Source organism: Pelodiscus sinensis, chromosome 1, assembly GCF_052426305.1.
Source record: "Pelodiscus sinensis isolate ZL-2025 chromosome 1, ASM5242630v1, whole genome shotgun sequence".
Lineage (NCBI taxonomy): Eukaryota > Metazoa > Chordata > Testudines > Trionychidae > Pelodiscus > Pelodiscus sinensis.
In genome coordinates, this window is record NC_143052.1 from 94,169,147 (window position 1) to 94,196,000 (window position 26,854).

The window sequence follows — 26,854 nt, forward strand, 5'->3', positions numbered from 1 at the left end:
TTCCTCCACTGCTTTCTGGTGTGCTGAAAATATTTCATTGCCCATACGCTACAGGCAGGATGTGAACAAAGTACTTGGGGCAGAGTTTAATAGTAGGTTGGTTTTTTGTAGTACTTACCCTCCTTTGTGAAGTGCTTTCAAATGTTGGGGGAGGAGTATTGTAATTTCTGTTTTACAGATGGGGAAATGGAGGCTCAGAGAAATGATGTGACTTACCTACAGTCACAGTGCAGATCAACGGCAGAGCTGGCAATGCATCCTCAGGTCTCCTGAGTTCCAATAGGGTGTCTTGGATACTCATTGACTGACAATGGAAAATCTTACGACAGAATAGGTGTAATATTCCTACCTCTGCACACTGTATAGGATACCCCCTACCTTTGGTGGAGACAATTTATGGATCCTGCAATGAGGTTTCAGAACTTATTTGCAATCATGGACTGGGGTAGATGTTTTAGGTGCCTGGGGATTCTATCAAAGGAATGCCATGCAACCCTCAGACTCAGGCTGTGTCTACATTGGCATGATCTTGTGACAAAGTGGCCACTTTTGCACAAAAACATGCTTCCTGTCTACACTGGCGGGGAGTCCTTGCGCAAGAACACTGACGTTCTAATGTGTTAAATCAGTGCTTCTTGTGCAAGAACTATGACGCTCCCACTCAGGAATAAGCCCTCTTGCGCAACTGTTCTTGCGCAAGAGGCCAGTGTAGACAGGCAACATGAATTTCTTGTGCAAGAAAGCCTGATGGCTAAAATGGCCATCTGAGCTTTCTTGCATAAGAGAGCGTCTACACTGGCACGGATGCTCTTGCACAAAAGCACATCTCTTGCGCAAAGGCACATGCCAGTGTAGACACTCTCTTGCACAAATACTTTAATGCAAGAACTCTTGCGTTAAAGAGTATTTGCGCAAGATCATACCAATGTAGACACAGCCTCAAAGCAATGCCAACAGATCCCAAACAAACTTTAAACATGGCTCCTGACCTTCAAAACATCAACGTGAGAGGACAGACAGTTTAAGTCTTTGGGGCTAGGAGGAGTATTTTGTTGCTTGGCCATCCTCTATACTGTCTTAACCCTTCAGTATAGCCCACACCAATCTCAGGAATGAGGAGCTATGAGCTTTTTGTCATTTTGTCTAATCCACAGCATTCAACGGCTATGTCTACACTGGCGTCTTCTTGCGCAAGAACATCTTGCGCAAGAGTTCTTGTGCAAGAAGTCTTGCACAAGAAAAGGTCCACACTGCCATGTGCAAGCTGTGCTTTTGCACAAGAGCACCCATGGCAGCGTGGACGTTCTCTTGCGTAAGAAAGGTCTGATGGCCATTTTAGCCATAGGGCTTTCTTGTGCAAGAAATCCCTGCTGAGTGTCCACACTGCCCTCTTGCACAAGAGCTCCTACGCAAGAGGGCTTACACCTGATAAAAAAAGAGCATAGCTCTTGCGCAAGAAGCTCTCTCATACCACGCCGTACTGTAAATTTCCTTGCGCAAGAGCAGGCAGGCAGTGTGGACGCTCTGCGGGTTCTTGCGCAAGAACGGCCATACTTGCACAAGAAGCTGCGAGTGTAGACATAGCCAAGTAGTACGAGATGGGAATAAACATAAGAACAGCCATACTGGATCAGGTCAATGGTCCATCTACCTAGTATCCTGACTTTCCACCAGTGCTAGGTACTTCAGAGGGAATGAACAGAACAGGCAATTATCACATGATCCCTCCCCTGTAGTCCACACCCAGTTTCTGGCATGGCAAACAGAGACTAGGGATACTCAGAGCATAGGGCTGCATATTGGACCACATCATCTCCATCACCCCCACACAGCCCAGCAAGGTAGTTAACTGAAGTAAACTCTCCAAAGCCTTTTATGTTACCAAATAGTGAAGCTTCCTTTGCTTTTCTGGTGATGCTATTCCACAGTGTAATAGACCACACTGTTAGTAAGTGATTCCTGATGTTCTGTCCTGGCTCTAGTACAGCCTTCATCACTGTGGTATATGAACATCTTCCAGTAGTGCATTAAGCAACATGACTAATAGCTTGTAAATATGGCTCTTCCTGTCTCTTGTCCGCAACTCAAGAGGAAATGGTGTGAAGATATTTTAAATGCATACATACACTGTATTATATATTTAGATTGGTAAACGTCAGATCAAAAAAAGAGGACTCCACACTTGGAGCGGAAGGTGGTGAAGTTTGAGACACCTCTTGCTGCAGGCAGTTATTACTGCTGAGAAGCAGAGCAATTGCCTGCAGTCCTTGTTCCTGAGCTCTATGGAGTCTGCCCAGTTCTTTTTGGCAAATAATAAATTAGCCAAAAATGAACATAAAAACAACCATGCTGGGTCAGGCCAAAGGTCCATCTAGCCCAGTGTTTCTCGACTTTTTTTTTTTTTTTAAATAAAGTACCACTTTAAAAAAAATTATAAGTACCCCCAGGACCTTTTACACTTTTCAGACACATTTTTTTCTACCATTGCAACACATTTGTTTAAACAACTTAATCATAGCCGGGTGGGCGATTTTTGGGTGTAAAAAATACAAAAATAATAAAGTGCTGTAAAACTTAAAACAAAAATTCCATTTTCTCCAAATTTCAGTGGTGTTGATGTACCTCCCCAGTCTTCTTTCGAGTACCCCTAAGGGTATTCGTACCACTGGTTGAGAAACACTGATCTATCCCAGTATTCCGTCTGTGATCCTGTGCTGATGGCCTATTGATTTTTGGCCAGTACTGCCACCGTGGGCTAGAGTCAAATGAGGCTGAAGGTAGGGATTATAACAAAGCCATCTCCCCCTTCGCTTCCAGAACAGCATTAGTGACATTCCAACAGTTTGACTCTGCTGCTGAATGCCCTGCATTTCTCCAGTTTCAGACAGTGCCAGGCACCATGTCTGGCTGAGTCCATCTTTCCACGTTATGCTAGGACTGCAGTTCCTTTGGCTTGTTTCCACAAAGCCAGCCCCCATCATTTAACCTTTTGCAGCCTCCTCTCTGAGGGCACAGAACCAGTCACACTGGTTGCAAGTGAGTAACAGATACATTATGTGCATCATGAGCAAATCTTTTGACAGATGCAAGCTGAGGAAGTGGCATATTTGACTATCTGAAAACAATGCATATGACTAATTATTTAAGGTTTAAGAGCACATGTACAATTAGAGTGTCTATAATCCTAACATACCAGTGACAGATTAGGAGTAGGCGGGGTGCCACTGGCAGTTCTTGCTTTACAGAAAACGGGTATTGCATTTGTTTGCTACTCTAAACAGAGGTACTGCCGTGGTGGATGTCTCTCTGCAGAAGAGATGGTGAAACAAATATGCTGCTGTCCACTGAAGTTGGCTGCTGGCCCAAGGGAAATTGAGATTCCCACTACACTTTTTGGAAAAATAAGAGTAGCTCAGTAACTCCACAGTTCTACCTCAGCCCATTTTGAGAAAGATGTTAGTGTTGGATGCTCTGCACAAATGGTCACAGAAGGGGCACTGTGCACTGCCATAATTACTTACTCTGCTACTAGTGGCAGATGTTCCATGGTCCAGCAATGCCAGCCTCATGTACCTGCATCTGGCTCTTTCCCACAGCCAGCAGATGCATTCGTACACCCTCCCTATACTGGGGCATGAGGGCTATACCATCTCCTCTTTGAATCCCTCAAGACCCACTTGTAGTGTGATATCTACAAGAAAATGCCAACTAATAGCAGCTAGGAGGAAGATCAGTACAAATGATTGATGCCCTCTCCCCTTCCACTCTTGCCAGGTTGCCTGTTTTCTCAGAGTCTGACCTCTTTGGGGGGTAGGAAATATATTTTATGTTTGGACAGTGCCTTGTATTAGACACACCCATCGGTCAAATAAGGGGAAAAAATGAAATCTAATTCTTGCAGAACACTAAACAGAAAATAGTATGTTAAATAACCAACAGCTGATTGCAAAGACCCTCTTAGACAGGAATGGGTACTAACAATTGTTCATATGGCACATGCTTTCTCTTCACCCAAAGGTCCTTCCCTTGCACCTGTTGCTTCATTCAAACTATTTAAAGATTGTCTGCAAGCAGAAAAAAATAGGGCTGGCTCTTTTTTGCTTCATTAGCCTATTCAAGTAATGCCCAAGATTTTTTTTTTTTTTTAAAAGCAGAACTATCAGATATGCAAATCTTGGCTAGCCTTGGGGAGGAGCTGGTGACTGGAGAACTAGAGAAATTAGCACAGGTCAAAACATAGATTTACTTTAAATTTCCTTCTCTATCAATTGGTATTGGCAAAACATTTCCCCAGACCCCAGTGAATGTGTGGGAAAGAGGATCTCATATACCATGCTGTCTGCAAGACCACCAGCTGAGTCTCCAGAAAACCCAAATCCAATCAGAACAGACTTAACATTCCTGAGGTAAAAACAAACAGAATCCACTTCCTTTAAAAAAAAAAAAAAAAAAAAAAAAAAAAAAAAAAAAAACACCACACAACACACACACACCACCCTCTTAGTAAGTCATCAGGCCCTTTTACCTCAAACCAGCAAAAAAAACAGTCATTGGCTGTTTAAATTGCAGATAGGAGCATAGGCGAGAGAATGGATGATCAATTAGATATATAAACTCCTCCAGCCCCAGGCCACATGACTAGTAGCCCCTGCCTATGGTACCCATACTGAAACAAACTTGGGGACACATTAGCCACACCCCCTGCCATGCAGTCCCACCCTTAGGGTACGTCTAGACTACATACCTCTGTCGCCAGAGGCATGTAGATTAGGCTACCAGACATAGGAAAATGAAGCGGCGATTTAAATAATCGCCGCTTCATTTAAGTTTACATGGCTGCCGCGCTGAGCAGACAAACAGCTGATCAGCTGTTTGTCAGCTCAGCGCGGCAGCCACGTAAATGTAAATGAAGCGGCGATTATTTAAATCGCATCTTCAATTTCCTATGTCTGGTAGCCTAATCTACATGCCTCTGGCGACAGAGGCATGTAGTCTAGACGTACCCTTAAGAGTACTCCCAGGGTCAAGATGGACACAAACTGAAGTAAAGGGTGTCATGGGACTCATCTAAGAACTCCAACCAATAGGGATGGGTTTGGCTCCCACAGAACTCCCCCACCCCATATGCTACTATTCTGCAATTGTATTAACCCAACTTGCATTGCATTAACTCAGGAGGAGAGGCTGGGGGAAGTGTCCCCTCAAGATTTTCCTCTCATGAGGAGTGAATTTTGTCTTGTGCACCAGTATTGAGTTCATGTGCGCTTGTTCAGATGTATACCACTGTGGCACCTGAGTTAATAAATATCTTATAAACCTCTCCCTTTTCACTCTGATGCCATGTCTCCTACCCTTCCCTCACCCCATCTACCCCCCTGGTGCCTGCTGCCCCCCCTACTCTCATCCTCCTCTGCTGTCCTGACTCCTGCCCATCTCACTCCCCTCAGCCCTTTGGGGACCTTTCTTCCCCCTGTATCCACTCTTCCTCTAGCCCCACTCTGATCATCTGTAGCTCTCTCTCCCCATCCCCTCTCCTAACACCTCCCTCTACCCACCTGCCCTGCCTCTCTCCTCTGTCCTGTTGCCAGTCCCACCCCTCCATGTGTCTACCCTTCTGCTTCACCCCCACATTACCCCTGGCACATGCACCTTCCCTTACCCCTACACTTCCTGGTGCTTCAAACCAGCACCTGCCCTCACTGCCCTTGCCCTCCTTCTCCCTGGTGCCCACCCTCTGCCCCAGTTCCCCTCACGCCTCTCTGTGCCCTAACACATGACTTGCTCCATCCCATCTTCCTCACGCCCACCCCTCCTTTCAACCCCTCATCTCCTGGCATCCACTGCTCCCCTCTCCCAGCAGCACCCTGTCCCCTACCTTCTTCCACCCCCACTGACACCTTCCCTCCTCTCCTACCTTTCCTCATTGTCTCTTCTGACACCCTGGCATTTGTCTCTCCTCTACCCTGGCCCTTGATACCTTCCCCTTTCTTCTCCTGCCCTGCCCCCACTCCTTTCAGCCCAAGACCCTTTCTCTCTAATGCCTACTTCCAACTTTAGTTCTCCCCCTGCCCCTTCCCTCACATTTTACCTTTGACATGGAAAGCAGTTTGTGGGGGCCAGTGGCGGGGCAATGGTACTATTTTTAGTATATTAGCCTGGCCCCAACGGCTCCCAGAAAGGGACTGTGTGTTGGGACTCGAACAGAGGCCACCCGTGATTCTATTTTTAGTTCCACGGTCCAGGTCCCCATGGGCTGCCCAGCTCCAGCAGGAGTCATGTGACAGCCACACAAGGCCCCTTCTGGTAAGGCTTCCCCGGCTGGAACGCCCCCCTATTTGCTGCTTGATTCCAGCTGGAGCGGGGGCCGCCTGCAGTACTAAAAATAGCACCGCATGCAGCCGCCTGCTGCAGTTCTGGCACCTGCCAAGCCCGAGCACACCCCGCCCTGCAGCACTCCAGCCGGGCTCTGCACGGCTACAAGGCACAGAGGCCCAGGAGTGGCTCCACCCAGCCCCACAGCAGTGGCAGCAGCAGCCACTGTACTAACAAGTGGCCCAGAGGAGGAGGAGGAGGTGCCGCCGCCAGACCAGGACCCTGCGTGGCATAGGCGGTCCCTTCAGGGAAGGGGGGTGGGGAGGGAGAGAGGGGTCGCATGCTACCGGAAGCCTGCCTGGCTGCCCACCAGCAAAGATCCAATGGAGCTGCCTACGTGCCCTCCTGGGGCAGTGGTGAAGGGAGGAAGCTGCTGAGATCCATCACTTCTTCCCACAAGCCGATGTCCCCATCAAGTAGTGAAATGTCAGGCAGGGCTTTCCAGGACACTTCACTACTTGATGGGGACACTGGGACAGAATATTTAAATTCAGGACTGTCCCGGAAAAATCAGGATGTCTGATCAGCGTACCCCTGTCTATCTACTAATCCTACAGTATTCTGGATTCTTGGTGTTCATAGGAGTTTTAGAAAGCAGGGAAGTGGCCTGTCCCCTACCCTTGTTGCCTAGAGGGAAGGCTGTGAGAAAGGGAACACATTGATAGCAGCCCAAGAATTCAGCCATCCCTCTTCCTAAAGAGCAGTTTGTCTCTGGTACTGAAAACACAGGGGAAGAACTCAATTGTTTATTAGTTAATCTCAGTCCTTTGTGGTATTGTGAGCTGAGCAGCTTGCCTAGAGGACACTTCAGCACTACAAGAGAGTCCAAAAATGCCAGAATTCTTAATCTCCCACCCTGCAGCAAATACAATAATTTTCCCTCCTCATTGCCGGTCGGCCTGGTGACAGTGAGTAGACATTTCAGGGTCTCTGGCCCATCTTCTTCAGAGTTCGATTCAGCTGAAAGAAAAGAAACAGCCTGTTCCAGAGAGGGGAGTTGGGGGGAGGGGGGAACACACCTTTCCAAGCACTCCCACATCCAAATGCGCAAATGCCCTGAGCCAGCAGTAAGTGTTTGTTAACAGTAAGGAGGGGAAATAGTAAAAACCTCCTCATGCTGTAACGGGGGAGAGCCAGGATGAGAAGGTATAAAGGACGGGGCAAGGAATGGGGTGACCTGCTTCTATTACAGTTGACATTCTCTCTGCAATGAGCACTTGGATATGACTGGTCCTGCAGTGGCCCCTGCTGGTAGAATGGGGCAGAAACTGCATGTTCTGGTCCTTGCTATAAAGCTGCTCCAGCAGCAGGCTCCAGGCCTTCAGAAGGGCCCTTCCTGCCCTACAGAGGATGGGGAACATAATGGATTCCCACTGGCATTCCTAATGGAAATCTGTTAGCTGTCTCCTCTGTTGAATTTGAGCCCCCATGAGGTGGCAGAAAAACATAGCAGAACAATGTGGGAGACCACCACAACGGGGAATAAATAGCTTGAAATGGTCTCTTTACCGGTCAGAGCAGATAATTCCTGCTCTCTCTAGTGGCGCCACTAAATGACTTGACTTAATTCCTTCCCCTCCCATTTTGCAGCCAAGACAGTGATCATGCTGGGACACAACAGAGGAGTACGTCCTTCCCTCAAAGGTCACCATCTGGCTGTTTAGAATACAGGCTTTGTTAAGCTCTAAGGGAGGTTCCTGCAGTCTTCCTAATAGCTTTGGTGAGTCACTGAATGGAAACATTTCAGCTGTTGGGTCATCGCACAGAAACCTCCCTTCTCTGCACTGACATCTGCCCCACTCTCCAAAGAGTCCTAAACCTTCCCCTGACTTCCCATCAGGAATTGATCCGAGTCCCCTGCCCTAGCTACCCAGAGCTCACCTCCTCAAACTTGTGGATTTGGCGGATGAAGAAGTCCCCATAGCGCCGAGCGACCTTTGTGTCCGCAATGTGGATCATGTCCTGCCGAGAGAACATGGTGCAGTCAGGAAATGGGCAGAGTTAATGGTGGGGTACACAGCAGCAGTACTGGGGGAAAAGGATCCACCAAGGCTCAAGATCCATGTCAGAGATACCCCTCCACTGCCCTTAGAACTAAGTCACAGCAATCAGGCCTTTCAAAGTAGCCTTTCCCTGCAAGAGCTGGTTCACACTCTGCCTCCCACTTGCAGCAGCTAAGGAGCAGGGCTCCTGTTAATGCTTCTTTAATCCTAGGGAGACAAATGGCAGTTCTACTGGTTGGGGTGGGTAGGCCACACAAGGCAAGAACCAGATCTGGCAGGGAGAAGGCTAACTCAAGGTCCAAGAGGCTAGAAGTGACAATCCTTATTCCTTTCTACCCACTAGGCTCCGTGACAAGATTCAGGCAGGGAAGAGGGAATCTTCTTTAATGAGCCAAATGGTAATGGACCTGGAGGCCCTCACCACATAGTAGTGTAGAAACCATTTTTATGTTTAGCTAGAAGCCATCTTGTATAACAGAAACCATTTCAGTTTTTTGCCTTTGCAGGTAGACTAGAGTGACCTTTCTATCACCCCATGTGCCAGGCCAAGACAGATGTGCTATTGGAATGTGTTAATTGGGCTGGTTTAGATAGCAGAGGTACTCCCTCGTACCTGTCCGCCATCTTGTTGACAAGGCTTTATTTTTCCTAGCTTAATGGATGACTTCTGTAATTGGATTCCCTGACGTCAGGCTGTTTGGTCAAGGATATAAAGATACTAGGATTGATTGTATTAAGCAGCTTCACTGGGCCCGGCTTTGCTGGGACCACGTTTAGCTCACTTTGCTTTTATTGGCCAATAAAACTGTCTGTTTAGCCGCGTAAACTGAGTGAGGCTTTTGCTTCAACAGTAGGAAGGACTTTTTTCTCTTCCTGTGGGCACCTGCTAGCCTTGAGCTTCAGAGAAAAAGCTGCAGTTGGATCCTTTTTTGGTCCAGATTTCCAACACAGCATGTCCTAGCTAAGAACTGAGGGTGGGTAGAGCGAACGGCTTATTTTGTAACAGAGCATGGCCAAGCATGACTCCCACTGTTGGTGAAATGAGATAGGCAGGGCAGGCACTGAAAGCTGGCCAATTCCAGACACTGCATTTAAGTTGAAGTCTTGAGCTATTATTGAAACATTTCCTGTCCAGGATCAGCGAGAGGGAGAGGGCTCCCCCACTCTGGAACAGGAATATTGGGGATCTATTTACTCAGGCAAAGAGATCTGATGTGTTTCTAGTGGCATGGGCCAAAGGAAGGCAAAGAGCTTGCCCAGGCACACAGCCACCTCTCCATTAATGACACTGTTGAGCAGCAAACTCTGGCTTCACACAGTACTCTGAACCCAGTCTGAGAATGAGATCATAATTACGAATATGAAATGAGAGAAGTCATGTATCCCATAGACGGATATGAATTTTGATCACAGTTTCACAGGTCTGGGGCAAAGGAAAAAAGACAGAGACCGACCTTGTCAATGTAGAAATCAACCTCAGAGGCTGACTGGAACTCCCCATCCAAGGCTGAGATGCCGCTGGTCCAAACCAGGTTCTTCATCTTATGCTTGAAGACTAGCAGCTGTATGCGAAACTCCTGCTCTGTGAGGTCCAGGAAGCCAGCAAGCTTGGCCACAGGCATGGTGGTGTAGAGCTTCAGGAAGCTGCGGATGGTGGACAGCTGGGCCTGCTGCTGTACCTCATCGGCAAATACTTTCAACTGCTGCAGGAAAGGCTCCTTGTGGTAGTTAGGATGCACATTGTCATAGTTGGGAACCACGGGGGAGAGGAATTTGGGGCAGGCGTAGCTGAAGAGTTCCTCATACACCTGTGGGTCACCCTTCTGCATGCGCAGCATCTTGTCCCCATACTTCTCCCTTAGCTGTAGGTGGATGCTCTCATCTATTCGCATGGGGTACATGGTGAGGGCAATGGCCAGAAGGGCATGCATCTGCTCATTCTGCTTGTTGATCTGAGACAGAGAAGAGTCATTAGATGCCATCCCTCTGTTATTTTACAGCACCCAGAAGAGACATGGGTGCCACATAGTACAGACACATGCCCTTTCCCAAAAGTGTTTATAATCCAAGACACAATGTGGTGAGTAGGGATGTGAATGACTAGTCACTTCTCCCTCTTCTCCCCCCCACCTCTATCAGAAAGAGGCAGCAAGGGGCGGGGGAGGAAGAGGAGAGGGTGCTTTAAAGCGGCAGCACCACATGAAGCCAAGGCCAGAACAGTAGAATCTGGATACATGAGGAGTGAGAGGGAGAAGTCAAATGATTGATCTATCAGGATGCAGAACCTAGGGTTGTCAACAGTGAAAGAACAGGAGAGTAGGAATTAAGACAAAAGGGAAATGCCTGGGTTCAACAGCGAGATATCCAAGAACTGAGAAAGGCTGAAATGCAGGATTGGATGGAAAGAGACAGGTCAGAAATGGCAATGCAGACTGGTGAACTGTCAGCAAGAAGGGACGAAGAGTCCTGTGGCACCTTATAGACTAACTGAAGTGTAGGAGCATAAGCTTTCGTGGGCAAAGACCCACTTCGTCAGATGCATGTCTTTGAAGTGGGTCTTTGCCCACGAAAGCTTATGCTCCTACACTTCAGTTAGTCTATAAGGTGCCACAGGACTCCTCGCCGCTTTTGCAGATTCAGACTAACACGGCTACCCCTCTGATACTTGTCAGCAAGAAGATGGAACTAAAAATATTTAAGTGGATAAAGTTGCCCAGAGATAGCATGTAGACAGAGAAGAAGGGGTTCTGTAGATTGAATTCTGTGGGTCTGGGAAGGTCAATGATTCAACCATGGAGACGCAGAAAGAACATTACCACACAAGCCAAGGGAAGACAGAAGGTTAAGGGCAAAGTGATCAACACTAGCAGCAGCAGCAGTGAGGGCAAGGATGATAAGAGAAGAATAGTGCATTGGCCTCCCTTCCTAACTTACCATCTCATACTTGTAGGTAGTCCTCTGAAACATGCTCTTTGTCCTCTGGATGTAAAGGAGAATGTTGGCGAAGACCCGGATGGCATCCTGGTAACGCCGCATCATAAGGTATGCAAAGCCCACATAGTAATAGGTAGTGACCTGGCACTCTGGCACCCGGGAATACATGCTCTGGGGAGGAAGACACACCCAGACATGTAAAGCTAAAACAGACATCTCCCCAACATCCTTTAACCACCTCTTTCCTTCAGGTGACCCATCTACATCAGTCTGCAAACCAGTCCTACCATAGAGGAAGAAGAAGGTTGATCTGCTGCCCTCTGTTTCCCATGTAGGGGAGTGAGAAATCTATCACAGAAGACAGATGGGATGATCTAACAGCTCATTTCCATCTCCCTGGCAATGGAGTATGGTTGCCAGCCCTATATTGATCTCTCCTTGTCTACACTAATGTTCAGAAGTTCTCTCCCTTGCCTGGACAGATTATTTACAGGTTAACAAACATCACTGGATTCAGCTTCGTTTCATCCCATATATGCTAGTTTTACCTGTGTAGCACACTAAACACATCCTACATGAACACCTTCCTACCAGTAATATGCCTCGGGCTCAGTCACTAGAATTCCATACACTGTAAAGTGTGCGCAGTCCCTCGTAGCAAGCTGTTTAAGAAGCCCATTCCACACCCTGAGTACAAGCACACTGATGGATACCATGCAGTATTCCAGACCAATCCAGTGATCATCCTGATGGTGCAGCTAGGCTGCCTTAGCCACAACTATCACAGGGGGTGCACGAGCCTAAAGTAAACATTAGATATGTGGGGTAGAATGGTTGATACCAGCAGGGAAGCAGCAACCACTCAATATCGGACCAGGATGCCATAGTGTTGAAAACAGATGCTATCCAGCTCAACTAGAAATGCAACATCACTTTGGTTTATAGTGCTGCAATCAACATTCCCCTCAGCATGAAACCACAAACTAGACTTCAGAAAGCAAACACCCAACAACACGTATGCCTGCTAGAACAGCCACAGCAGCCATGAAGGGACACCTTTGTGTGTAGGATTTGCACTAAGTGCTGCATTACACTGATTTTGGCTCCAAATGTCTGTGAAAGCAAACAACCCCACCCAATATTCAGAGCAGGAATGACTAGCTCCGTAGCTGGGCAGCTCGTTGTGATGACTCCTTTAGATAGCATTTGCTGTCCTTTCAAATACAGGCACTCTAAACCCAGAAGGGAGCATTTACAGTCGGTGTCTTAATACCTTCTTGTTGAGTTCAATGTTCTCCAGAACCTTTATGGCCTGGTAGTAATCCCCCAGCAGAGAATGGAGGCGCAGCAGCCCCACAAGACTGAAGTAGCCCAACATCTTATAGAGCGAGTGACGACCATACTCTCCAGCCACACTCTCAGGATCACCTAGAAAGAAAGGAAGTCTCACACTGCCTACAGGAGGAACAGACCCGCTGACATGACGGGGGTGGAATGGGGAGAGCTCTCTAAGGGCTGGCTGTCCTGTTCCCACCCTTTCCACCTAAGGCCACACCACTACCCACACCTTGCCAGGGACCCCAGGGAGGCTGTTGACTCCCCTGAGAAGGAATAGGCTCTCCTCACCCCTCATTTATTTTGGCCCCCTGGACAACACAGGAGTAGGCAAGTCAGAAGATGCAGCCTTCAGCATTCTTTCCGTGCTGCTTCCCAATCAACATCAAATAATTATCTCTTCCCATAGTAATACTTGCCAAAACTAAGGGTTTAATTAACCGGTCACTGAAACCAATAGGAAACCAAGGGGCACAAACAAGGATTTATCCTGATTTTTAATATGTTGTAATCTCATCCATGCAGCAAAGAGCAGCACTGCAATGTACATTTGCCTTCTCTGATCTGTACTTGGGACACAGACAGCTCAACATGAGAAGTCCAGACAGCACTTGCTTGTTGCTATTTTTAGCATGAGTTTGGTGCTGATGAGAAGTTCAGGACAGACAGCACTCTCCTCTCAGCACAATCAGCAGCAGTGTAAGCATATACAGACCTGCCACTTATGCTTGGATGAGAAGCAAGTGGTATCTCAGGCCCACTCAATCCTGGGCCTTGAAGCTGAAGCTGCCAAGAATAGGGCCAATTACTGTTGCTTGTGGAAGATTGGGGGGTTTTCTTGTAAGTACCATTGAGACATCTCAGCTCATTTCACAGAATAGCCCCCAGCCACTCTCAGACCAGACCCAGTACTTTCCAGAAGAAAGACTTTGTTACCCATTCCTAAGGTCCCTTTCCTTTTGACCACTGCCCTTGGCTTAGGCAGCATACTTGGGAACCCTGACCACTCACCTCCACTGGTGTAGACCTCTAGCTGTCGGTTGATGTTGGACTTATCCACCAGGGAGTGCAGCACATTGAGGACACTGTGGACATTCCAGATCTTGGGGTTCGACCGAAGGAAATCAATTTCTTCTTCAGACTTCTTAGCAGTTTTGCAGCGGTACTGGCTGAATGACTGGAACTATGGGAAAAGGAAAAGACACCCAAGCAGATGAGGAACTAGCATAGAAATTCTCATCTAAAGCCCAGCTCTATGGTTCTATCATATGAAGTTCAGGAAGCCACAGGTTACAAAGGCAACTTAATCTGAACTATTACTTAGCAGGTCAAGATGACAAGTTACACAAACACAATGCACCTAGGGCAAGAACAATGCAAAGCCCAGATACTGAGCATAAGCGAGAATCTAGAAATCAGCATCACTAAAGACCCAATGAGACATGACTGAAGTGGAAGTGAGAAAGAGGCTCACAGCAAGGAGGTGACAGTCCCTTTCCACATGAACTTGACAAGATAACATGATCAATGCCAGGCATCTTCACACCAAAAAATCAAACAAGGGAATTCAGAGAAACAAAAGTAATTTAAGATCTGGGAGGACAGACTGATGGACTGAAAGAAGGGGGATAATAAGGGATATTTCAGATGGTATCAGAAAATGTTTCCTGACAAGTTTTCACACTGTGGACCAGTTATATTGTTCTGTATGGGTGAACTTGGAGATTTTTCTAACTAGAAGTGGTACAAACACCATCGATAGAAACGTAAAAGTGGGAAACATACAATATATAGGAAAACCCTGCACTGGTTGGCTAGAGTAGCTGAACATGCCAACAAGTTCTTTGTAACTCTAGATGATTTTAGCCAGGCAGCTTCCCATAATCTAGATGGGGGAGAGGTTGGGTCGGGGGCAGGTGCACTTTAGAGAAAGAAGCTAAGATGCAGGAACTTCAAATGGAAATGTGAGCAAAAATGCCAATGTTCCCCAAATAGCCTGTAATAATGTGAAGGAATTGTTATAACTTGAGAAAAGGTTAAGGTCTTTCCTTCCTCTGGACCTCAGATCTGAGCACACCTTTGGATATGCCACATATGAGATATCAGCTACAGGAACTATGGGGGATAGAAGAGGGAATGACAGAGAATTGAACAGCCTTAAGCAATGAAGCTATGTAAAGGCCTGGCAATAGGCTACATACCTGGTAGATGAATTCATCAATGATATCCCAAAGCCACTGATTGGGCAGTTCCAGGGGGGCAGGGCCATCAGCATCTGTAGGAGAACACTGGTGATCACCCACAAGCAAGGGAAAGGATGACAGCGAGACAAAGCTGCAGTGAAAATATGGGCATCATGGTAACCTTCCCCTTCAAGGATGGAGACAGAGCAGAACTCTCCAGTTGAGAAAGGCTCCCAACAAAAAGAGATGATGCAATAGCTCTGGCAGCATCCCCTGCTTCCTTGTCTGAGGAAAATGCAGCTAAGGGATTCATGACTTAAAAGACCAGCTTTTGGTATCTGATTACTAAATATTCTACTACAGCATTGTTTCTCAACTGGCAAGCTCTGGCACTCCATCTAGTCGGTGACAAAACAGAGGGTTGTAAGACACTGAAAACTTAATACAATCTAATGCAAAAAAAAATATCTCACTCTCCTATCCCAGATTATTCCCGTTCAAGGTCAAGTACTCTCTAGCAGCCTCTCAAATCCCAAATGGATAAACAGGCATAGCACTGTTATTGATACACTTACTATAGAGTAATAAGTGCAAGAGGCTCTCACAAATGGGTGACTTTCTATCTTTCACCCTCTTTGCTCACAGCCTCAGTGAGGTTTGGTTTAGTTTTAATTTTTTTTCCCTATACAGCAAGAGGAGAAGACACCTCCAATAACTCACCTATCATTTGCAGACCTCAAGGTGGCCAATTGTTTACTTTTGCTCAGAGCAGTTCGGACAGGATTTGGAATTGTTTGTATTTTCAGATGGATAGACGTGAAGTGCTACCAGTTCCACAATTTCTTACCTTAGATAAGACCATGGAATTCCTCTACAATCAATCAACAGAGCTTCTGCTTTTCCCCTCCCCACAAAAATTCACACCGATAAGAGGATCGTAATAACTCACTGAGGATGTAGTTGAAGAGATTGCAGTAGTTGTAATAAGACTCAAATCTCTGCTCCAAAGAGGGGCCACCCTTTAATGAAAAAGGAAGAGAGAGAATAGAGAAGTCAGTACAATCTGCTTAGCTTCACTCACCTGTAAACTGCCCATGGTTCCACAGGTGGCAGGAATGGGTTCAGGGCCACTATCATGCCTTTTGGGCAGTCAAAATTTATAGAAGCTGAGGCGCACTTTCACTGATGGTAGAGCGACCAATATCTTTATACTCAACCAAGACAATTATATGCTCCACAACCACCACACAGCATACCACTGTCAGAAAGTGGAATCAGCCTGACTTCTCATGTAAGGCCTGCTGAGGGGAGGAGTGAAAGGAGCAGCTGGCCGGGGGATCAGCTATTTAAAAAGTCCCAGGGCTCCCAGCTGCCACAGCCACTGTGGCAGTAACATTGGGAGCCTTGGACTCTTTAAAATTGCCACTGGAGCCCCAAGCGGTGCTCAACAGGCAGGAGGCCAGCCCCCCAGCCTCACCCCTTCCACCTGATGCCCTACCCCTTCCAGGAACAGAGGCCTCACTCCCCACTTACACACACACCTTGCCCAGGGGCCCAGCAAGTCTGCCTGAGGCCTTGACTCATGTGCAATTAGCCCCTCTGAAATGGTCTGCCGTTTTCCCAACTAAAGATCTCACAAATGGAACTTCTCACCTTTTCTCCTAACACACCCTCCTCTATCACCACTAGACTCAAGATATTCAGGTTAACTTCAAGAGCTCTCTGTCCTTCTCCCCTCACATGCAAAATCTTGAAAAAAAATCTGTAAATTCTTCCTTTCCACAGTAGGTCAGGGGGTTCATTTTTGACAACTCTGTAAAATGAGCAAGTGTGTCAGGGAAGCACCCCCTTTCCAACACTCCGATCCCTCTCTGTTTCTTTCTGAAGAATGCCACAGGCCGTAGTTTGAGATTCATTCTGCTACTCCAGTAAAAATCTGCTCCCCTGCACAATCTACTTCTAGAGATGTAAAATCCTATTTAAAAAGTTAACCAGTTAAACAGTACATTTAACCAGTTAACTGGGATCCCGCAGGCAGGGGTATAAGAAGCACTGTAGTGGAGACTAGTGGTGGTGTGCTGCAGCAGCCCCGCCTGTGGAATAAAAAACACAACACAAACTACAGGCAGTCCCCGGGTTATGTACAAGATAGGGACTGTAGGTTTGTTCTTAAGTTGAATTTGTACGTAACTCGGAACTGGCTCCAGATTCAGCCGCTGCTGCTGAAACTGACCAGGGGCTGACTACAGGAAGCTGGAGGCAGAATTGCTCTGCCCCCAGCTTCCTGGAATCAGCCACTGATCAGTTTCAACAGCGGCTGAATCTGGAGCCTGGGACAGAACAGCTGGGGCGCTGCCGGGTAGGTCCCCCCAGGACCAACCCGGCAGCACCCCAGCTGCTCTACCCCAGGCGTCCACAACAAAAGCCTGGTCTGCTGCGGGGAGGGGAGGGCGCACTAGCTGCCCCCCCCCCCCAGCAGACCAGGGAGACCTGGAGCAAAGCCTGCGGACACCCCGAGACCAGGGACACCTGGAGCAAAGCCGCAGAGGTGGCAGGGTTCCGCGCCTCTGCGGCTTTGCACCGGAGCAAAGCCTTGGAGGCGCGGGACCCCGCCACCTCTGCGGCTTTGCTCGGGGTGTCCCTGGTCTGCTGGGGACCCCCCCAGCAGACCAGGGACACCCGGAGCAGCTTTTCTTGCCCCGGAGGACGTGGTGGCGGGACCACTGCGCGTCTGGGTGGTCCCGCCGCTTGTGAGTTCCGGGGCGAGAAAGCCCCATTCGTAAGTGCGGATCCAACATAAGTCGGATCCACGTAACTCGGGGACTGCCTGTACACTTCTCTTGGAATTACAGCTCTGTCAAGGATAGAATCCAATTGTCTCTTGTTTCCTCAATTCACCCACCACAATAATCACATGTCATTTGTATGAACACAGCACCTAGGAACTACGCCATGCACAAACACAAAACACCTCTCTGAGTGGTATCCTTCCTGTCTTGGGAATCTATTTATTGACTTTGATTTTTATCTACTTAGGTTTAAGTACCCATTCTCCAGATACTAAATGATGCTCTGTCTCCCACCTCCCTCCCTTTTTCTTTCTTTCCCTCCTCCCCTTCCCCTTTCCTATTTATTTCAAATTTTCATATCCCAAACTCATAACTCCAGTCATCTGAAGAAGTGGGCTGTGCCCACAAAAGCTCAAGATATCATCTACATGTTTTGTTAGTCTATAAAGTGCTACCAGACCACCTGTTGTTTTTTTCTGTAACAGACTAACTCGGCTACCCACGGAAGCTACAAAACAAAGAGACTGACCCTGTGCCTGACCAAGGTATATTCCCTAATGTATATCAAACTTCTCAGAGAAGACCTTGTCTTCTTATATGAACAAATTATGATTAATTTTGTGCAAGTAATTGCTAGCAAGAAGTAGAGCTAGATTACAAACCTTGACGGGGATAGTTGATCAATTCTTAAAATATCAGAGCTCAAAAGAGGTGTTACCAATCATAAACCTGTCCCAGTTTCTCAAGATCCCATCAAGACCACATGACGGCATATCAGAAGCATGAACAGATTCATTCTGCAGGAGTTATTTCAATCACAGACAAGGTAGTCCAGGGAAGAGAGACCACGTTTTACAGAAAACAGCCACAGGAAAGCCAGCATGTAATCAGCTGAACCGCATAGGCAAATACTTACACTGACTTTGGCATAGATGTGTCTGTAGTACAGCTCCTTGTACAGAATCAGGAAGACAGCATCTGGAAGAAATGGCAGAACTGGATATATCTTTGCCCGAGTGGTCAACATAGCAAGACATTTCAGGTACAAAGGTGGACTTCCCCCTACTGCAATAAGTGAAAGTGGAGCAAGGGGACTGCCTGTGGGGCTTGAGTTGGGAAAACATTTAAGAACTCATGCTCCCCACCTTTGGGGACACGGGACAGAAGAAAGGAGCAGAGGGCATAGGGAAAGCTGCATGGCCTTGGATTCACTCCCACTGTCAATTATAGACAAGCTGTTGTGGATAAAGCAATGGAAAATTCTTTGAAAGCCACTTTCCCACCATTTTTCTTTGGCTGCTCCAGAAACATATGGCCACAGGAACTGTGTGCAGCTCCCCAAGCCTCCTGAAGATTTGTGGATTTGCCTTCACCACAGAATTCAGCTCCAATGCATATATCTCAACCCTGCAAAGCCAGCAGTGCCCAACTAGGGATGTAAAATCCCATGTAATTGGTTAACAGGTTAAATTTATTGTTTAACTGGTTAACTGAGTAAAGGGGTGATTGGTGGGGGTGCTTCAGCCTGGTTGGGCTGGACCAGCCTTCCCCGCTGCCAGCCACTGAGCTAAGCAGCTCCCTCCCCACTCCAGCTGCAGGCAAAGTGTTCTCCAGACAACTGGAGCAGATCCTTTCTGCAACAGGTCCAGCAAGGCTGGAGCACCCCCTGCTCATGGCAGGCGGGGAGTTGCTTCAGCCCCCACCAGTTAACCAGAATCGGTAAGCATCACGACTACACACTAACATCCCTAGATCTCATTCAGTTCTTGGCCTGTCAGCTTTCAAGAGTGCCAAACAGGTCAGTTACAGCTAGTGGGTGGGTGTGTAATAAAGAAACAGGACAGAAATATCAGCTGGGTCTACTTCTACAGAAAAGTAGTTTGTTTTTCTCCAATAAACAAAGTACCTACCGTTTCCAACCTGTGGTGCAATGGCCTCTGCCTCTGGCCAAGGGGTGTTCTTAAAGAACCTTTCAGTCAGTTTGGTCCAGCTGTAAAAAAACCAGAGATTATAAATATAAACCCCTTTTTCCTCCCTAGGTCACTCAGGAGCAAGTCACACTCACAGGTGTGCCTGGGCACCTAATGGTTTTAACATAAAAGGAGATCCTGAGTACCCCAGTGGTGGTGATGTTTTGGGGGATTTCCTATCCACCCCCTTGCTGCAGTCCCTGGCTCAAAGAATATACGATGGCGATGCCTCCACCTGGCTGGCCCTGTACACACTTAATGGTGTGCCTTGGGAGCCTCCAGGAATAAAATTATTCCAACAATAATCTGGATCTAACTCCAGGACAACAATTATAAATGATAAATAATACACATCTAATTGATTACATTAAAATTAACACGTTTACTTAACAACTTAAAGAAACAGGGTTTAACAGATTAACAGTGAATAAAATTAAGTACACAGAAAATAATAGGAACTTATCTATCTGACATTTGCACTGCCATCATTTATCCCACCCCAGAGTGTGCACTCCTCTGGACTCAGAGTCCCAGATGCTTGCGTGGGCACGTTTGAAAGGTCTACAGCTGGAATGGAGGTTCTATGTAGGTTCTGTGTGTGTTAGTCCAAGCTGAGCATCCAGCTACAAAATCCCTCAGCCACTGGAGCAGGCTCCAACAAATGCCAACAGCTCTGGTACACTGGGCTGGACACTCTGCCTCTCTGGACCCAGAATTAGTCTATAGCTCTGACATCTGTCCCAGGCAGCACTTTCCCAAAGAGCCCATTTACTTACAGCCTCCTTCTGTGTGCACAGCCCTTCGCAGCTAAAGGCAGTCAGAGTTTCTCCCCTCTAGGATAATCAGCAGCCCTTGAAGCAGCCTGCTAGATCCAAGCCCCGCAGGCTCTCAGTCCTAGACTGTAGCTGCAACACAACAGCTCCTGGACTGGATAAGGTTCCTCCACAGCAGCCTGGCTTCACTCTCCCAAAATGGAGAGCCCCAGACTGCCGAGCCCCTCTCTCAACATGACTGGACAAGCCCTGTTTCCCTAGTTTTCTGAAGGGCTCATGGGAGTTGTAGTCTCTAGGGCTAGATTGCAGCACACAGGATCCTCCCAGAAAAAGTCAGAGGCATCTTTAGTAAAGGGACTACACAACTTAAACTATTAATTTATCAGTGAAAGAGGGATGGGGTTAAAGACTGCCAATCATGAAAACGTGTCTTGTTAGATCAAAACTATTTCCACACACCGATTTCTACATTAATCTAATGTACATGAGAGGGACCAGTTCAACCAATGTAGAAACTGAAGTTCTCTTTTATCCTTAACACACAGAAGCTGTGCAGACTTGTTTGATATATTATCTGTGCCAGTGTGATCAAGCCATGAGCTGGAGGGACCATTTCTAGAAAAAAGTCAGACTCTATGAAAGCAGTGGGCAACCTCAGCCCATCGGGGCTCTGCATGTGGCCCATGAGACATTTTGTTTACTGTTGCTCACACACAGGATTGCCAGTTTCCACTGGTTTCCATTCATGTAGGTTTTTTTCGTACTGTATTACTACAGTGAAATGCATGTAAAGCAGAAGCATGTTGGTTGCACACAACTGACTGTGCACTCCCTCTGCATCCAATTAAAGCACTGCTAAATTTCGATCAGCACAACCTGCAAATTCTAGATATGCAAGTACAATTAGCTAAGTTACCCTAGCCTGGGACACCACCTTGGTTACGGCAATCTTGCAGCCTACTGAGATGAAGGATAGCTTCATGTGGCCCACTCACTAGCCTAGGTTACCCATTGCTACACTTTGATCCTTGGCATGGGCTGATTTTATTAGCAAGGGGGATTAATTAGTGCCAATGGGGGCTCTTCTTTGTGATCTGTACATTATGAACTGAACTGAAATTCATTTGGTATGAATTTTATTACTGACCTGGGCATGAGTCAAACTAGGGATGTAATAGTGTAGTCTATTAACCGATAAGTAAAAGCTTATTGGTTAATGCTATAGACTACATGCATTCCCCTCTCACCCCCGCCAGTACATTTTTTTAGCAGGCTGGCCAGCAGCCTGACTCAGTCCTGGCTCATGCCAAGCCCGGAACTACCCCCACTACATCTCTGCATTTAAAGTGCACTAGGAGTCAGGCAGGCAGGCAGCCTGGCTCAGTTTCAGCTCACATGAGATCCAAAAGCTCAGCCCTCCCCTCCTGCACAGGGACTGCTTGCACCCCACGATGCTGTATCTGTATCAGAGGCAGCAGTATGGAGTGACAAGGCTGCCGGTCTGCAAGGGGAGCTGTTTTTTAAACTGGCTCCCATTGTGGACCAGCTCCTGCCTGGCACCCTGCGCTGCTACCTCTGATAGAGGCAGCAAGCGCAGTGGGAGATGGCTTCTCAGGAGTGGGGCCAGAGCACACTGTCTGCCGGTCCCACCTCCGGGAACTATAGAATAGGTGAATAACAGATAAGAATTCACGAGGTTAATCGACTATTCAATTAACTGATATTTAACCATCCCTAAGTCAAACCAGTAATCTGGAAGTGAAAAGATTTCTTCCTTCTCAGCCAATATACCACCAGTTTACGTTTTAAATAAAATCCAAATTTGGATCAAAGCAACTGATCCATGCTCCCTTTAATAAAAAAATATAAAAAACATAGGCGCAATTACAACAGCAATTCCCACCCTGTGAGGGATAATTTTATACCTGTTCTCATAGATATCTTGGATCTCATACACCTTCTGGTCAATGACATCACTGGAGACCCGGCTGGCCTGAAGCTCATACACCTTTTGATCAATCAGATCTGAGACAGTTTTATGAAAATACTGGATGAAGTTTTTGATCACTTCAGGGATCACCTGGTAGGTCTGTTGCTCATACTGGCGTTCATAGGCTAGATCCTGTTTGGGGTCTCCTGAGCAAGAAAAGAGAAACATCGGTTTTATGAGCATAACTCTATATCTTTCTTGAATTTAATAAAATATCAGAAAACCTGGAGACATGCCCAGAGACATCATAACCAAGCTGCACCTGGGACCCAAACCAGCAAACCACAAAGCGAGATGAAGGCACCTCTTCAATACCAAGACAGCAGAATACAGCTGAGTGACATTTCAAGAAGTACCTTGCTTTGTCAGGGTCCTTCCCTTGGAATTCCCACCCCTTACAGTAGTAGTTCTCCACCAGGAGTCACAAACTCACCTATAGGGCCCTGCAAACATACTTTATATCCACAGGTATCTGCATCTGTACATGGGGATGTGCATATCCACCATTCATTTTTGTAGATATGGATACAAAATTTGTATTTAGAGCCCTGCAAATCTGAGGATGTCCACTTTCTATCCAAAGGTATCCTCTAGAGCAGTGTTTCCCAATGCTATTTGGCCACAGAACCCTTTTAAACTCGAAAAAATTTTGCGGAACCCCTAACAACAGTCTAATATATGGAGCTCAAAAAGTAGACCACAAATAAGTAAGGATAATAATAAACAAATGCTAAATTAACATTTAGTTTAATTGCACATATTTAAAAACAAAAATCACACTTAATGTGTACAAAAAATGTTTTAATCATAAAACGTTATTGTAATGGAACCTTTATTTTCACTCTGTGGAGGAACCCCAGGGTTCCGTAGAACACCATTAGGGAAACACTGCTTTAGAGATGCGAAAGGTTAACCGTTTAACCAGTGGGTCTGGAGCAGCTCCCCACCAGCTTCAGGTAAGGGAGCTGCTCGAGCCCACAGAGGGCTCGCTGTGTACAGGGGCTGCTCCAGCATCTGGAGCAACCTCTGTTCATTGGGAACCAAGCACCCTACAGGAAGGGGCTGCTCCACTGGAGGCTGTTGGGGCTAGGAGCTGGCAGCGAGCACCAGTGCAGGGCTGGAAGTAGGAGCCCACAGGCTGGGGTTTGCTCCAGCCAGGCAGGAACAGTCCCCCTCCCAGACTTCACTTAGCTGCTTAACCATTAGATCAAGCCTGGGCAAAATATGGCCACACTGGATCTGGCCCAGGGAGACAGTAGGGAAGCCCCAGGCAGGCTCCCCTGCTTACCACTGAGAAACGCTGGGTCCCATTTCTGTTTCAAAACTGAAGCGGAGGAGGGAAAGCTTCAGGAGTTGCCCTCAGCCCCAGAACAATCACATTGACCGGTTTCTAGCCACAAACTTGTCAATGGGAGCCGCCTATTGAACAACAGCCCGCCAAGAAAAACTATGACCCCTCTCCTCAGCTCAGTTATTCATACAAGCACATGGCCAGGCACACAGTGGCTGGCCAGAAAAAGTTTTAACATCTGCAAGCCTTAGCTCTGCAGGAAGGCAGACTGGTTTGGCTACTAGCTGGTAAGTCTTCTGGCCAGCGCCTGCCTCTGGCACTCCAGCCCCTTATTCCCCAACCCTCTGCTCCCCCAATCAACAGTCCCAAATCCTTTGCTCTCCTCCTGCACCCATACCCACTCCCAGATCTGGCACCCCAATCTCCTGCCCTAGATCACAATCCCCTTCTAACCTATGTCACATCCCAAACCCATGCACTCCAGTCCCCCCCTTAGGTCAGCCACTTACGGATGTTAAATTTTGATTAATTAACTAATCAAATAGTTAATAGGATTTCCATTGACTATTTGATTAGTCGATAAGGACTAGTGTAGCGATCCACCTTTGAAATGTAGAGGCTCTTGTGCATTTCAAAGATTGAAATGTTACCTGGAGCCCGGGGCCAGCTGGGAGTCCCCTACTGACCCTGGGCTCCATGCAGGCACCTCCACTTTGAAATGTACAAGAGCCCTAGCGGGTAGCGGAAGTACCCACATGGAGCCCAGAGTCAGTGGGGGACTCCCCACTGGTCCCAGGCTCCACGCAGTGTTTCAATCTTTGAAATGTACAAGAGCCCCAGAAGGGACTCTTGCACATTTCAAAGTTGGAACACCACCACTATGCCCCTGCCCTCACCCACGGAGCTGGGGGGAACCGGCTTTTAAGACAGCTCCTCCTCCTCTCCCCCCTTCCCGCCTGCTGCCTCTTTGTGATAGAGGGAGCAAAGGGGGAGGGTGGGGAGAGCGACTAATCGACTAATGTATCAACTATCCGATAAGTTTTTGCTTATCAGATAGTAAATTAGTCGCTTACATCCTTACAACCACCTCCTTCACCCAAATTCCCTCCTGGAGTATCGGCTACTCGCCCTCCCCCTGCTGCCTCTATTAGAGGCACCAAAGCAGGGGGACAGGAATGGGGAGAGCCAGTTTAAGAGCTGATTCTCCCCAGCACTGTCTCTGCAGTGCTATTTGCCCCCCACCCCATTTGCCTCCCACTCCATCAGAGGCAGTGGCAGGGGGAGGGGGGAAATGAAGCTCACTGCAGGCAGAGGCTGCTCCAGCAGCAGCCTTTGTCCACAGGGTTCCAGTGGGGAGTTGGGCTCCTCTGCGGACAGAGACTGCTGCCACCAAGCAGCCCGTTTGCAGTGGCCTGGGCTGGGTGCATGCAGGGGCTGCTCTGGCAGCAGCCCGTGGCTGCAGCCGGCCCTGTCTGCCATGAAAAGAGGCTGCTCTGCCACCAGCCCATTCTCAGTGGAGAAGGCTGGCCGCTGCGAACAGGGGCTGCTGGACTCAACACGAGCCAGGGCCAAGCAGTCCTGGTGGCTCTTACTACATTTAAAATGCAGAGCTGTGGTGCAGGTGGTTCCCACAGCTGGCACAAGCCAGAACTGCTCAGTCCTGTCTCAGGCCAGCTCTTTTAACTACTCCCTCTGTGGTTCTGCAGAATGGTCCCTATCGACGAATCACGTAATCGATACAAACTGTATCGACTAACGATTAGCCAAACAACTGCCATTTAACACCCTTTGTTGGGAGTGCACAAAACAAATCAGACTCCTGAAAGGGACACAGATCTCTGGAAAGGTTGCGAGCCAGGCCTCCGACCAACAAACCCCACACAAGAAGGCAGAGAAACAACCGGGGGGGGGGGGTGGAGTGAGACCTTCCCACAAGCTGGATAGGCAGTCACGTGACAGTCCTCTCTTTGGCTAGTTCTAGCTCAGGGACACGCGGGCTGGAAGGGGTCTGGCCGGGGGGGTCTGGGGCAAGGGAGGGAAAACGCGGCGCCCTGGCCCGGCCGCGCCGCAGGACTCACCTGTGTGCGTGTCATAGTCACCCGGGTACGTGTAGGGGTCGTAGGAGGCCTGGGGGGAGAAACAGACGCAGGGGGGGGGGCGTCACCCGAGAGCTCAGCCACGCGACGGGCCCTCCCCCCGCCCGGGTCCCTCACTCAGCAGCCGGCGGCGGGTGCTGCCGGTCGGGCCACCACGTGGGCGCCCTGGGGCGGAAGCTGCCGCGTCCCGGGGGGGGGAGCCGGGTACCTCGGTGTCGTAATCCTCGGCCGGGTAGGCCATGGCGGGGCTCGGCACGCGGCAGGGGAAAGGCTCAGGCCGGGAAGGCAGCTTCTTCCGGTAGCGAGCCGGAAGCAGCAGCGGCCGCACCAGGCGGAGGGGCGGGGCTTCTGCGGCGGGAGGCGGGCTCAGGGCTTGGCTAAGGCTGCAGGGGGAGCGTTCGGCTGGGCGGGCGAGTGTGGCTGGGGCGACGAAGCATGTTGGGGTGACGGGCGGGTGTAGCCGGGGTGACGGGGCGGAAGGACGTATCTGGGGTAACAGTCCAGCTTGGGGTGACAGGCAGGTGTACCTGGGAATCACAGAGCATGTTGGGGAAACGGGGCGGGTGTAGCTGGAGTGACGGGGCATGTTGGGGTGACGGGGCGGGCGGGTATAATTGGGACGACGGGCCAGTTTGGGGTGACGGGCAGGTAGGTGTAGCTGGGGTGACGGGGTGATGAGCGGATGTAGCTGGGGTGTTGGGGCGGGAGGGTGTAGCCGGGAGTGACGGGTCATGTTGGGGTGCGGTCGGAAGGGTATAACTGGGGTAACGGGCTGGGGGGTGTCGCTGGCGGTGACGGGGCATGTTGGGGTGATGGGCGGATGTAACTGGAGTTTGGGGGGGAGGGTGTACCTGGGAGTGACAGGGTGGGCGGGTGTTACTGGGGTGACGGAGGAAGGATGCATCTGGGGTAACGGTCCAGGTTGGAGTGACAGACAGGCGAGTGTAGCTGGGAGTGACGGGGCGTGTTGGGGTGACGGGGCAGGAGGATATAACTGGGGTGACGGTCCAGATTGGAGTGACGGGCAGGTGGGTGTAGGTGGGGTGACGGGACATGTTGAGGAGATGAGCGGGTGTAGCTGGGGTGTTGGGGCGGGAGGGTGTAGCCGGGAGTGACGG

The 26,854-nt window shown here is 48.6% G+C and overlaps 1 protein-coding gene across 2 annotated transcripts; it reads right to left on the reverse strand.

Moving 5' to 3' along the window:
• Nucleotides 1–7,104: 7,104 nt before the first annotated feature.
• On the reverse strand, nucleotides 7,105–26,095 carry EIF3L (eukaryotic translation initiation factor 3 subunit L). Of its 2 annotated transcripts, XM_075937140.2 has the most exons (13): nucleotides 25,945–26,095; nucleotides 25,719–25,767; nucleotides 22,285–22,495; nucleotides 19,527–19,606; nucleotides 18,533–18,594; nucleotides 15,777–15,846; nucleotides 14,846–14,919; nucleotides 13,656–13,827; nucleotides 12,583–12,737; nucleotides 11,310–11,480; nucleotides 9,830–10,327; nucleotides 8,254–8,334; nucleotides 7,105–7,332 (listed from the first exon to the last, which is right to left on the reverse strand). In XM_075937140.2, the coding sequence occupies exons 1-13, from the start codon at nucleotides 25,975–25,977 to the stop codon at nucleotides 7,294–7,296; spliced, it is 1,695 nt and encodes a 564-aa protein (XP_075793255.2). In that variant the 5' UTR covers nucleotides 25,978–26,095; the 3' UTR covers nucleotides 7,105–7,293. The 2 variants fall into 2 exon arrangements, with proteins under 2 accessions (XP_075793255.2, XP_075793260.1); XM_075937145.2 differs by lacking the exons at nucleotides 19,527–19,606; nucleotides 25,719–25,767; nucleotides 25,945–26,095.
• Between the last annotated feature and the right edge of the window lie 759 nt (nucleotides 26,096–26,854).

Excerpts from the sequence above, each read along its gene's own strand:
- EIF3L (XM_075937140.2), bottom strand. The coding sequence starts at position 25,977 with ATGGCCTACCCGGCCGAGGATTACGACACCGAG. Across the intron at positions 22,496-25,718 it reads TGACTATGACACGCACACAG|GAGACCCCAAACAGGATCTA; the intron begins GTGAGTCCTGCG and ends TTTCTTGCTCAG. Across the intron at positions 14,920-15,776 it reads TCTCTTCAACTACATCCTCA|ATGCTGATGGCCCTGCCCCC; the intron begins GTGAGTTATTAC and ends GTTCTCCTACAG.